The sequence below is a fragment of the Cydia amplana genome, chromosome 7, assembly GCF_948474715.1.
Source record: "Cydia amplana chromosome 7, ilCydAmpl1.1, whole genome shotgun sequence".
NCBI lineage: Eukaryota > Metazoa > Arthropoda > Insecta > Lepidoptera > Tortricidae > Cydia > Cydia amplana.
Window position 1 is genome coordinate 7,554,827 of NC_086075.1, and position 14,831 is coordinate 7,569,657.

Here is a 14,831-nt window from a genome sequence, read left to right on the forward strand (position 1 = left end):
CCACTGTTAGGTAGGTCCTACTTTATTGGTATAAATAACGAATCTCGGGAATTTTTAAATACATATTACTGCAAATGAAATATTTTCTTGTTCTCGATTTATAAAATCTTGAACCCGATTCTGATTTTAATTTCTTGTGTCTTTGGCGTTCGAATGCTTCCAAGTCTACGGACAATTTTCACTAAGTATATAGCGGCCGCCCCACGAACTGCGTCGTAGCATTCGTAGCACACGTAGCAACATTGCTATGTGTGCTACGAATGCTACTAAATAAAATTCATAGTTTGAGATATTATTAATAATATTCATAAGTAGGTTAATATGTATGTACATATTAACCTACTTATGAATATTATTAATAATATCTCAAACTATGAATTTTCGGCACTGTATTTTAAATATTAAGTGTACCTAATGTTTCCCATATCACATTAATAGAATCACATTATCATACTTTACAATTACATGTTTAGACTTAACATAAGTCCACAAAATGTAATTAAATTAATAGTCTTTCAATGCAATACCTTTCTACAAAGGGTCTTAATAGTAATAAATTATGAGTATATTGACTGTTCATTAATAATAAGTAAGATATTAATAAAAGAAAACAACGGTGCTCTTATTAAGCCTAATAATCATTATCTTGCATTCTTCTACTTTCTTGCGAAGTTTGTAGATTTTCCATCTGCTCTACAGCAAAGACAGGATTATGATTTTCAGTAGCGAACGAACTAAGCAATTGATAGTTGTAGCAATTAAGTAACCGCGGCAGTGACTTTGGTCATTTGGGAAATTAGTCGAAGTTGAACTAAAACTAAACTTAGACCTTTGACATTTTAATGGCTTTTGTTCACAACTGACGACGCTAACTCCAAACATGCCAATGCGCGACTGAGACTATGCTATTTGCAGTGAAGGATATCATCAACCGCACCGAAGCTTAAAATAAGTCAATGTAACATGTTGTATGCAACGATTCGTCTATTGAGGTAAGATCCCGATAAGGATTTGCAATGCAACTGTTCTGTGTGTTGTTCTACTTCAGTTAAGAATGTACTTTTGCTCGATTGGTTTTGTAATACCCTATTACTGCAACCCTGTGAGGTACAGATCATTACGGCCTAAAGGATCTGGAATTTCCTGGAATCAACGGACATTAGTAGTGAACATTAAAGGGTCGTCACAATAGATCACTGCTTTGTCGACGTGGCACTCAAAGGCCCACAACACCCCAATAATAATAACACCCTATTAGGTCAGTACGTTCTCATCCAAAAGCCATAAGAAATGACAACCTAAACTATACAATATCTAGGTTAAGCTCCGTATAATTAGCTGTTTGTTTCGTTCTGCCACCAGCTCAGTTACTAACTCTGGCAAATTGTTTGGCCACAAAGTCAAACATACACAGGATTGCTAGAAACGTGATTACAAACGGAGTTGTAAGCGACAGCAACACTCCTTACCCGGCCTGGAGCTACAATTCAATTTCGAAAAGCGGACTCCGAGGCCTCGGTGGACATCTGCCGAGTGCACTTTACTTCTACTCAAATAAAACTAATTTGTACTCCACACGACCTAAATATACGACGTATGCTTTATACGGGTACAAAGGCCAGTGTTTAATATGGAACACAATATGTTAGCTTCGCTATTGGGAAAGTATTTTCTGTTCACGTTTATAGATGAAAGAATTATTCGCAACGTGCTCGTGTGTAAATCTTATTGTTTTTCTCATGTTTTTCTCATCTCTCCACCGGCCACTAGTGTTAGGATTACAGTTAGTTGGAGACTTATAAGTTAATATTACCAGCCATCGGATTCTAGGTTGCAACATTTAATGACAGGTAGGGAGTTCCTATATCGATAAACTCAATTATCGATGCTTCTCTTAAATATATACAATAAAATGAGTCGCTTTTTATGGAAATTCCATATAATAATGATGTTTGTGCTTTAAAAGTTAAGTACTTTTTAATTGTCCCATTAAGACGTTGAAATTTAACCAAAATTTAGGACCAATTTCACCAACAACAATTGATGGGCTCAGGGCTGATCAACGTCACTCAGCAATGAACTATGAAACTACCCATACAAAAACATTTAGCGAACGTTTTGCCTGTGTTAAATGGTTTGGATCAACCGATCCTTAATCTGGTTACTGATAATTGCCTCTCGCCAACTTTTGGCTACCTACCATATATTAATATAAACAATTGCCTATTTGTGCATGACAAACAACCGACAAGTTTAAGCAGCGACCAGCCGTTGAAAAAGAATAGGCTATAAACCGAAATATATTTTGACGCACGTTCCTAGCAAGGGTTCGCTGTACCCGAGTCGTAAAATAAATGGAATATCTGGAATACTTCGTCTTCAAGGTTTTATGGGGACTAGTCAATTATAGTCAACTAGACTGATTTACATAGATCATATTTTACTTAAACAACTTTTTTTTATCATAAATGGTCAATAAATATATTTGCTCTGTCTTAAGTGTTAATTGAACTAGGAGGCCGATTCTGACTTCAGGTCAAGGTAGAATATTTACCGTGAAATTGGGCGACCTAGTTCTATTCTTTATTTAATCGAACTATTCGTGTAAATAGTTAGATTACCATGAATTCACATTGAACCTACTATCAAAACACTTGTCTAAATTTGCCTCAAGAAATTTTAAAGTATTTCTTAACCACCCCGTTTAGCAGCATACTAATAGTAATTTCATAACAAAAAAAATCTAATGGCGGTTTTCCCATACAACTTTTTTCTGTGACTTAAATTACAAACTGTATAGTAACAATTTATTAATGTCAGTCAATTTACCTATACTCATAAAATCTCGATATAAGTAAAAAATAATTAAATGTAAATTCAGTGATGCAAGCGGATTTTCCTTAATCATGAAAATCCACAGTAATTGGATGCCGGTAGGTATGTGATTATTACTTGTTATTAATTTTATAATAATCAACGTAAAATTATTGTTGAATTATGCGACTGAATAAAATAAAATTATTACAATGATTCATCTCATTTCTAGACCGCAACCGATATTTATCTAGTAATCTATTGTAGGTATGTTACCTAAATAATGTAGGATTTATTAAGTTTGCATGTTGCCGAACGTCGCTTCTTTTGTTGATGTTGTGATAATTTCATGCAGACTGTCAAATTCTGTCAAATTTTGCAGTTCTACGTAACGCTTTATAATTAAAATTTTGAATTCTACTATGACAAAACAATACAATACAAATACACCTCAATAAAAAAACAACAGGTTGCACTCAGGGAGTGCCGGCAGAAGTGAAAACTCAATGACTAGTGCAAAATGCACTATGTTTAATTGAGGTTAACGCCATCAGAAACCCCTAAGCACATCACTGTTAGTACTCGAGTTATATTAATACCAGTTAGAGCGTAACTCACTAGATGGCATTTAAATCAATAAAGAAGAACTCAATGACATTACATGTAACAGTTTCTCATGTAATGTCATTGAGTTTTTCTTTATTGATTTAAATGCCATCTAAATGAGTTGCCATCTAAATCTTACGGTCACATGATCGTCTTACGCTGTCTCGAGTTTAATATTTTTCCCCACCTCAAAAAGTGCACAGCGCCGTTAAAGAAGTTTTCACTTCAAAACTATATAGAAAGAAAACAGCAACTGAAGTAAAGGTAAACAACAGGCGTCTATCGCTAAAAAGCGATGGCATCACCAACGTCATTGACTTTATGTTAGATTTAGTTGCACCGTTTTGAAAAAGGTGCCACAGTCTTTTATTGTACATATAAATAACAATAACTGTGGCATTCGCCATAATGACATCTGTGTCATGAGGTTGCGTTTTCATGAGCTGCCAAACAGCAATATGAAATACCTCGATCAGACTTATAATTGGATATGGTTGTAATTATCCGATCCGTTATAGATCTCAACAAGGCACTGCCGGTGAGCGGTAAATTACGGCCGTCATTGTCGGCTGATGACTATACGGCATTGTATTGATGATTCACGTCAGCGGTCGTGATGACACACGTGTACCACTTGTCACGCAAGTTTGTATGAAAGGTGAAGCAATATTTGCGTAGTTATTTGGATAGGTGTGTTAATTGTTAATTAGATATTTTTCAATGCCATCTGCTTGTATTTTTGAATATAGTAAGTATATTTTGTCAAGACTATATCACATATACAGACCTCTGATTAGAGGCATAAAGAAACAAGGGTATAATTACAGGTGGGACTTAAAGAAGACATACGTTAGAATTTCATGGATTTAAGGAAGTATTAGGGAACTAACCGAGGGACCAATTTTATTTACTTTCTGTATTTTAGCTATCGTTTATTCTGTGATACCTGATACCTTTGACTTCTTTGATATTTATAAGCCTTTGATATACCTTAATATGAAGGTAAAAGTATGTTCTAGTTATGTTCTTTTTTTGTTGTTGTTTCAGTTAAAATTTTACCAACATTAGCAGCTATCACCGCCGACGATTGTATTGAAAATGGCCGTCAATATCAGGATCGGCGTAGACTACACCAAATTAATTAGCTCGCTTGTTAAATTGATTGCGGAGCAGCGTTCGTATCACGAATTCAATTAATTCGCAATGTTTAGACGGAGGCGAGGCTCGTAGATCACAGCTGAATGTTACACTTCCATCAATTCACCTAACAACACTTCGGTCATGCTTGCTTTCACTACCTACTGTTCTGATTTCATGCACCTCTTAGGCTAGTTGAGAAGGTGTATATAGCACATATTACTATTTTGTGTAAATTTCATATTTCCGAATGGATTCCTAATAATTCCTAATAAAGGTACGGTATAGGTACTAAGTATTAATCAAATTATTTTGTCAAGATAACAACACCCGGAAAAATACGTAAATGCGACACGAAACCTAAAGAATAAAGACTTAAAGAATTAGCCTAAACAGTGGAACCATTTTCAAATAACGAAGTAGGTGAGCGCTTACAGTGTTTTTTAAATATCTGTAGAAATAAACCTCCAAGTTACCTTTAAATCTCTAAAGAGACAACATTTACATATAAATTTGCTATTTGTAGCTTAAAGCATTTTTCCATCGAATTCTGAAAGATTTATGTTATTTTATCCGTGTATCTATGCGAAAATATTAGATTATCTAAAACTGGCAATCCAGACCCGGAGTTTGCAAATGACAGTACCTTATTCCGATGTAAATAGATTTTAGTCGAAAATATTCTTTGATATTTGTGAAAAGAAAATACTTCTAATACTTATATATTTCTTGGTAAACTAGTCTGTCTGATCTGGCTAACAGTTTAGCGGGTTTATTTTCTTAATTATTTACTTCGTATTTATTGATATTGAATAGCATACGAGCTGCACGCCAAAATGAATTTTGTCAAGGACTATTGGATTCACATTTTAAAAGTGGTAGGTAATTTTACTTAAAAGCATGAGTCGTAAATTTTACTTCAAGGACTGCAAACGTATTAAAACAGTCGCCAACTTTTTATGCGAGTTTAACATAACACGATTCCAAAATCTGGAGAACGTCAGCTTTCAACAAAATGACGCCCCTAAGTCCCCTAACATGACGGTGCCTGGTTACAATTGTTGTTATACAGTGTTACAGAGCATTACGCGATTCGAGCAATGTCTCGTCACGCGGGGGGTTAGGGTAAGTAGGGGGTAGTGGGTGCAATAATGCTGATTCTAACGAGCACTCCGCTGCGGCGCGTGATGTGGATACTCGCTTCACGTGGGTACGGTGCGTTCCACTCGACGACTCACAAAGCTTTACGTGTTCATTTAGAAGTTCTCAGTTTGAATAGGATTCCGAGGAAACATGAGATGTATGACGTACTTGAAAGACCAATGTGTTTCTTATGTTTACCTACTTAGGTAAAGTGTCATTCTATAGAACTTGCTAAGCTAACTATGTAAACAAACCGCCATATTGAAACTGTCAAAAAATATGAATTTAGTAGAGACTTTTGTTTACATAGTCATAATCATGTTCCATAGAATGACACTTTAGTCCATTGATAGGTACATTTTTCTGACATGTTTTGTCTAAAGCCGCAAGCGACATAAGCGAAATCAACTTAAGTGGAGCCATTACTAGCGGCAAATCTAGACGATATATTGTTATTGTTTTGATGAAATATAAATATGGAAAATATTCATTTTAGGTAGGTATATAAAAATAAAATAGGAAAGAAAATCGTTTATATGTCATAATAATTAAATTTAAATCATTTGGTTTTAAATATATTTGTTGTAAAATTTTCATTCTGATATTTAACTCCCCATTCCATAAATAACGATACATTTCCCAAAAGTATCAAGAAATACTATAAAAGTACTTAGTCATGTTTTTTTAAATACACATGTATTGTACTTTCCTCGTAATCGAAATGAAAAGTAGAGTTTTTAACTCAGGTGAAAGGCACCATTTTCTCCCTTGGTTAACAACCTACTATATAATACCTATAAATAAACATTCTGATAGATGAACGAACGGACAGACGGACAGTCGGACAGCTAAGAGAACCAAACGGAATTTTGGTCGACACCCAAATACCCTTCGGTTATAGAACTTTAAAAACTGATTTGTTATACAGCGCTGAGCAGTTTTTTGAAAAGTGTAACCGGCGCGGCGCAAAGGACGGGGCGTTTCACTAATTATTATTACATGTGGCGTCGTTCCCGGAATCCAGAATCACACCGGGATGGGGACAATCTCTTGTTATTAATAGGGATACCTTACTAATTGGATCTCGTAACGATTATTTACTTAAGTTTAAAATAAGTACTTAATGAAAAGTTATATACCGCAGCAGGACCAAATGTGAGTTGTTTTATTTATAGGTTTATTTAGGTATCTCTCAAATTGGACTTGGATCAAGACAAGACAAGACAAGACAAGAATGCGCCACACCCAGCCGGGGACATGCCCGCTCCGGACTAGCCGGCATACCAGGGGACGAAATTTTAGGGGAGTGACACGCTCTGGGATGGGGAGGGATCATTAGAATCAGCCGGCTATGCAGCCTCAAGCCAATATTGGAAAGTAGGAGGGGTAGGTTATGTCGTCGAAGGAGAGCGTTGGTGATATGCTGCTCGTCTTTTCCTTTTCGGTCTTCATAATATCTTGTATCAAGTGGGTCGATGTCATCTTGAGATGCCGTTCGCTCGTCGAATCGAGGTGCTGGTTCTTCTTCTTCTGATTGGCAGTCGGTTTCTTCCAGTTGATTTTTTTTTCCTGCTTCTGCATCTCTGCATCTGCATCAGTGAGTTTTCCCACGTGTAGGTAGGTCTGCCTACTTTAAGTTTACTTGCTCATCAGTAGCTAATTATGCGGCTTCTAATAGGTGAGGTTTTGGGAGCATATTTTAGTTATTGTTTTTCGGTTTAATACCTATATCACGCACCTTACCGGGTTTCAGTGTTGTTCCTGACTTTTATTTATCATATTTCTTAAGATTATTCTCTCGTATCGTCTGAGTTTAGATCAATCAGCTTTGGTGAGGCCGTACATTTGAGCCCTTCATTACTTTGCACATAACGCCCATACGCAAGGTGCGTATAAAGAAATTAATAGATCCGAGTCTTCACTTGCATCAACAAATCTGGTGTTGCGCTGCGCGTGTCCGTGGGCGACGGCAATCGCGATCCATCCGCTCGCTTGCCTCCCATATTATACAAACTGATTTTTCCAAAATGCCCTTACTTCGAACACAAGAAGACTGCATACTGTCACTTAAACAAAATTCATTTAAATAAATCCGAGGAAAAAAACACACAAATAGCACCACACTTGAGTTGGCTATCAAAAATACCTAAGCATAAGCTTTTTTTTTAAGTAGTAGAGTGGTAGAGGTCTTATTCCGCGTAGTGAAGTGACCGTACGCTTTTTTGTCACTGCACATGTTGAAAAGGTCTGGGAATCGAAAACAATGTAAAAGGAATTTCGAAGCGTTGATCCCTCGCAATCAGTAACAATAGAGTCAAGAGTTCCGCCTTTATGATTCTTATGTTTTAGGCAGATTTTTTGCGTATTACACCTAAATGTCTTGTTTTTAAACATATTAAATTAAGCTAGTGTTAAATTGTATGAACTATATTATTAACCGTATTCCTTGACTCATTGACTTATATTTCTTAGTAGAGACGGGCCCCACGAACCGGGCCAGTTCGTATAGCGCGCAAATGGCGCTTGTGCACATTTCGTTGGTGCGCATGTTCGATAGGCATTACTTACCTACATCTTTAGAAATCTATGCTCATATTACCAAACTTAACCCCAACAATACCCAATGTACCCCAACAGTACCTAACCTAACTTCAAACACTGTTAGGAACGGAAAGTTATTTAAACGTGAAAATGGACAGATCTCACCCGTAATTCGCGCTGTAGACTTTGTTGCTGTTTCACTTTGGCGTATGCGCACTGATTTTAAGACATTTGAAAACTCGCGTACAGCAATCCCACGTTTTTCAAGATAAGAAGATATTCTAGAGAAACTTAAATTGCATATCTAGAAGCGCGCGTCGGTTACAAACTATCTCGGTCCGGTCAACATCTGGTGCCATTGTAAAGGGCTCCCGGAATACACAACCGATCCCGGCCGCGGTCAAAACCGAACTCCTCAAATTGGACTTGGATCAATCAGCAAAACTTCAGAATTTATGAAATAAGACGGTCGGAGTTTTGATTGTTATGCATGATAAAAGCGTTTCTTAGATGTCATTTAAAATTAAGGGGAGAACTGGTGCGTTATTGTTGGTTAGTGTATCTTTAAAAAATAGGTATTATTTTCCTGAACTAATTTTATAAGAATAAAATTCTCGTAATTTACATATATTTTTTCTTGTGTTCATCGTCCATCTCACTCGTAGCCAGAGCCTTGCTTCATAACGCATTTAGTGTACAGCTTGTGTACAGCGAGCTGCAAATTTGCATATAGACGGATTTCATAAAGTGGCCATGCACTTTTGCAGCTCGCTATACCTTAAATAAAACATTTTTGTTAGGCTTACTTTAGGAATCATCTCTAGCAACCCTACCGATATTATAAGAACGTAGTTTTATGTTTACTTACTTACACAATATTACCAAAGAAGCAAAAACAGGGTATGAAGACATATAAAAAGCAAAAATAAGCACATAGTAGGTACATACGAATTAGATACTGTTCTGAGTGGCTGCCGTTGCCAAGACACATTTTAAGGTCAGCTACATTTTCATATGTTAATCAGCTATGAGAGTCTGCGTAATACACAAGGTGGTACTGAAATATACAAAATATTTATAACTAAAACAAACTTGGCCCGCAGATTCTGTTTTAATTGAATGCTCGCCGCTCTCGCTATTTATCATAAAATCGACTCGAGGAAAATGAAAACAGATGATGAAAATGGTATAAGGAATTCAGGAAAGCTTCGGTTCTCTGAGCGGACTTGGAATACAGATGAACAAAGATAAAGTAAAAAATTCTCTGATGCTTGCCTAAATGGACTCAGAAATGTTGACACAGTTTGTATCGAGTGCTGTTTCGGAAATCCCTATGGAAATAACATGTTAAATAACACCGGCTTTTGTAGGTATTTTTGTCTAAGTATACTTACACTGCCTGTTTGCAACACATTTAAGTGTTCTTGAAAGTGATATTATGAATTAATTCACCTATTTAGTGTTTCGAATCATATAACAAGAGATTTCTGAATATAGGGTATTATGCTTAAATTTGTATTCAATATTCGCTACCTACTACTTAACCCTTTAAGTAATAATAAAATTGTTCCCTAACAATTTTATTAATTAAGGTTAGCGTTCACAATTTGCACAAGACACGCTTGTCATGCTAAGTAATTAAGTAATTTTGGGTTAGTTATTAATTATTATTTTTGACAAATACTCATACTTAGCCCTTGGGCTAACTGACTGCTTGCAGTCAGAAGTCAGAACCATCCATTTATCCTCTTCACTGCGCTGTCATTCAATGAAAAGTTTCAATTAAACATATGTATTTTTTGGTCCAATGAAACAACATTATGTTTAGGGATAGATTAGTGTTGCCATTAGATTAGTTATGCAAAATATGCCAGCGGTCTTTGCGTACCCTCGGCGGCCCGCGCGCCCCAGGCGGAATACAAAATGAACCCGAGTTTTCCGTTAAAATTGAGCATTTACCACTAAAGAGATTTTTAAAAGCCCAACAAAGGACTTGTTTGTATTTCTTGGGACTGATGGTGAAATTACTGTAGCGAAAATAGACTTATCTATTGAAATACGTGGTAGGTAAACTTGGATATTTACATACAGACTAATAGAAGTTTATATGTATGTAAGTTTTACATAGCAAATGCGACACGTCGGGCTACGAGGTGGCTCGTATATTTTATCAAACTATTATACTCGATTATTTATAGAGCGACTGGCATCTTTGTACCTAGATAACATTAATTTAAACCTAGTACCTTTTTCAAATAAATGAAATATGTACATTGATAAAAGGGTAAGGCAGGTTAATCTTTTTAATCAAAAGTAATTATTTTCTTACAATTTCGTAACTTTACAAGCGTAAAAAAAAATCACATTCCAAAGGCTTACGTTTTTATTTTGCGGTCCTATTGTACCGATGTCAATTCACGGAGGAAAAGTTTTAAGTGTTGGTATTACATTGAAATTGTGCCTATTGATAGGGACTTTCCCACTTCACTAACCTGAAACGCAATGTGTGGAAGTGCGATGAACTAATACCTAATAAACTTTAATCTAAATAAGATTGAATTAGATCAAGACAAGTAGAATGCTGGCTCTACTTCAATTATGCGTCCCTTTGTGTTAAATTACAGGCAAGGCGACGTGATTTGATGTTTGTTACTGATTGATGACAAGTCGCGTAGAAACTTCGAATCAATCCGAATGTTGATGAATGACGCAGCGGCCATTATTTTGTCAGCTCCCGTCTCTACTAATGTCAGGTAATCTGGTTTACAAGTCATGTCGCGGTATAATTTGCACGAACTATTGCATTCTCTGCCTACTTATGGGTGCTTGGCCTAAAGTATAGGAGATTTAGAATGAAATCGTTTTTATTCTATAGTTCGTTTTTCTTATGAAACCATAAGAATGTAAATAATCGTAGGTATATGATTCGTAATTGTTACAATTTGCCGTGACTTATTTTTCAAAAGTGTCTTTAAGATTATTTACCTTTTTTGTAATACTAAAAAAACGAACTATAATCTTAATAACATCGATCGCAGACGTTTCTGCTTGTTGGAAAACTTTATAAGTTTATGCTGAAGCCGCATTTATCTGGTTTAATACATATATTTTATATCTGGTTGTATATTACTTAAATTGTAGCAATGGCAATGAACAGGCGGTTGTTTTTTTTTTTAATTTATCCATATACTCATCACTCATGAGATAACTTTGAATTTACGCAATTAAGCTCCGTTTTACTTAATGATGTCTGAAAAAAAAAACACCTATTAAGTTACTAACTACATTTTTATCAGTATTTAAGTATTTTATTTTAGAAACAAGTCGAGTCAGTCAATAAAACTTCCGACCTTAATAACATAAATATATTTATAATGTTACTACAAGTAAGAGTGATAGTGGTAGGCACCCATACTCAAATTTCTTTAGTAAGAAAATAATAAAACATTTTTGAGTGATACTGAAATGTACCTATACTAAAACTGAAGTGAAACATTACAAAATAGCGTCATCTTAATATTATTAGCATCAACTTATAAAAATTTCAATTAACGATTTTAAGAATACAATAAAATGCATTGTTTTCTATAATTAATTATATTGAAGTTTACATTCGTTAAAGTTTAAACTTAACTCATTTTATTAACGTGACTTTGGTAGCAAAAGACAACTGTTGTCTTTACGACAAACATGGGGCTCCCTATCTCTGTCACAAGCCAGCCATTTAACGTCATCCGCACGCGCAATTTCTCACCCAATATTTTCAGCATTTGTTACTAAAGAACTCGGCACTATCTTTACCTTTCTTCAACTAGCGGTCTACACGCATTCATAAAAATGTCGAAAATACTTTATAAGAACATGAAATTTGATAATATCTTTTGGATTGCCACAACAGCAATGCGTCTGAATCGGTCCCATCCTTACATCCCGCGGGATAAGAAGTGGCGCACCCAATTTACTGCTATATTAATTTTATCCGCTTGCTGTTGTTCGTTCTTGTTGTATTCAACATTTTTTCACGACATACCGTGTGGTGCATATGCTGATGCTTGCAAAAGTGCAATAATGGCAATAGTTGCTTTCACGATCACGTACAAGTACTTGATTATTTTGCGATATCAGGAGTCTATTACCGACCTTATTCGCATTGTGGATGAGGACTACGAACTGGCCAAGGGGTTCTGTGAAGAAGAGCAACGCATCGTTTATAAGTACTCTAAGAGAGGGGTAAAAGTTACCCAGTACTGGTTCATATCAGCTTGTTCGACGAGCGCCATTTTCCCGGTCAAAGCATTTGTGCTTATGGCAAAGTCTTATTTAGCGGGTGAATTCCAACTGGTGCCGCTGTTCGAAATGACATACCCTTGGATTCTGAACGATTATAAAAATGTACATGTCGTTTTCATAATGTTATTCGGTTTAACACTCTTCTTTGATTTGTATGCGACTTCAATGTATGTAGGATTTGATCCGATTGTCCCGATATTTATGCTTCATTTGTGCGGGCAGTTAGATATCCTTAACCTGCGTATATCGAAATTGTTCTCAAATACAGAGGACTCCACTGAAACTATTCGAGAAAACTTAAGAAGAATTATTTTACATCTTCAAGATATTTACAAGTATGCAACGGTTTTTTATTCTCTACCTTTAGTGGTTAACGTTTAGGTGAAATATAGTAAAAAAAGTATTTATTTCTTTCAGATTCATTGAAATTATTAAAACCAACTTCACAGTGTTGTACGAATTTATAATGAAAACGACAACTTTTCTACTTCCTCTGACTGCATTTCAAATTACCGAGGTAAAAAAGAGCAAAAAAAGAGAGCATGATAACCTAATAATTACAAGGTTCTTTTGTAACTTTTTAAAGTACTTACCTATTTATAAGAGATATCTTTACACAAAAATAAGATAGATACGTGCTCTAACTCAGTAAATATTTATTTTGTTTCAGTCTCTTCGAAACGGAGAAATTAATCTAGAATTCATAGGATTCTTTACTGGCGTGATATTACACTTCTACATACCTTGTTATTATAGCGATCTCTTAATGGAGACGGTATATGTGTATTCTTATTTTAATTTTAATAACTTATTGTTTCATTTTCTTTCCTTTACGATTTAAAAACGAGGCTTACCAGTAAGCAAAAATACAACTTATTTATATAATATGGTTATCATTTATTAATAGTAAAACATAAAACACTCATATAATTTTTTTCATATAACTGTTTTCATAGTTCTGTGTTCATAATTTATTATTTATTCTTACATAACACTTCTTAAATAGCATTACAGAACCAATTACAGGAACTCACACAGAGTTGTGGCTTGCTTAAGTATCATAACAAATTTAATCGCGAGCGGTATAGAGACCATACGCCTCCGATACGATAGTATTGAATGCAGTGATAGTCTTTTACGCGCACGGTTAATATAAAGTGTCACTAGCTTCGCAGCATGGTTCCATTTTTATCGCTTGTCACTATGCCCGTCACTTTCGCACTTACATACTTGTTAGAACGTGACAGGCATGGCGACAAGCTATAAAAATGCGACCGTGCCACCGCCGCTGTTAAACTTTTCATATTATCATGCCGCGATCAGAAAGGGATTAGAAATAACAGATTTCCATACACTTACGTCAAAATCAATATGGATTGACAGCTATCTCAATCCCTTTCTAATCGCGATTCAGTAATACCGTTTGTCGTGCAGGGCGAAAACTTCCGTCTGGCGATATATTCTTGCGGCTGGGAGAAGCACTCGGACAAGCGCATGATGCGCACCGTCCTGTTCATGCTGACACGCGCCCTTAAGCCGATCGTCATTAGCACCGTCTTCTGCGCCATCTGTCTCGACACCTTTGCCCAGGTAAATCTTCGATAAGATAATCAGTAGTGTGTCTTGAATGTTAATCAGCAATATCAATAGCCTTAATTTAAAATATGTCATAGTCGGTTTTAATATCTATTTAATTTTTATTTTTTAGATGTGCCGAGAAGCGTACTCTATATTCAATCTGATGAACGCAGCTTGGGCTTGAGAGTGAAGTTTTAACGGAAAAACATATTTTTAGCCATTTCTACTGGATGAATAAGGCACTTTATAACATAATACTTACACAAAACATCTCTTAAAAATCCATGAATTCTTTAGCAGTTTTGGTTTGCCAGCGCCATCATAAAGTATTTCGTCAGGTGTCAAGCAAAAGTCACTAAGTAAGTACCTCCACAAGTTCATAGCCATCGTGTACCTTATTAGTACGAAAAGAAGGTTGATTTTTGTTTAAATATTTTATAGTAATTAGTGACTTTTGCTTATCACCTGACGATTTATACCTTCGTTCCTCTCACACTAAAACAAAGATGTTTATTAAATGAGAGTAGAGTACATATATCGGTAAAACACGGAGTTTAACCATTAGTAATGAATAATTAGGGTTTGCAATCCGGATCCGAAATGTATGGAATTATCCGGATCTGGATCCGGATCCGCGGATATTCCCATACATTTCGGATCCGTCGTGCAAACCCTATGAATAATGATTACTGTACGCCGCGCCGTATGTCTCGAGTAAACTA

General features: G+C 35.7%; 2 protein-coding genes across 3 annotated transcripts in view; both read left to right on the forward strand.

Moving 5' to 3' along the window:
- The window catches only part of LOC134649610 (thioredoxin domain-containing protein), a 270,242-nt gene that overhangs the window by 92,606 nt on the left and 162,805 nt on the right, over positions 1 to 14,831 (forward strand). The window lies entirely within an intron of this gene.
- On the forward strand, positions 11,933 to 14,304 carry LOC134649592 (odorant receptor 2a-like). 2 transcript variants are annotated; one of them, XM_063504411.1, is made up of 5 exons: positions 11,936 to 12,866; positions 12,949 to 13,048; positions 13,202 to 13,306; positions 13,966 to 14,121; positions 14,240 to 14,304. In XM_063504411.1, the coding sequence occupies exons 1-5, from the start codon at positions 12,079 to 12,081 to the stop codon at positions 14,291 to 14,293; spliced, it is 1,203 nt and encodes a 400-aa protein (XP_063360481.1). In that variant the 5' UTR covers positions 11,936 to 12,078; the 3' UTR covers positions 14,294 to 14,304. The 2 variants fall into 2 exon arrangements, with proteins under 2 accessions (XP_063360482.1, XP_063360481.1); XM_063504412.1 differs by lacking the exon at positions 13,202 to 13,306 and having other exon boundaries at positions 11,933 to 12,866.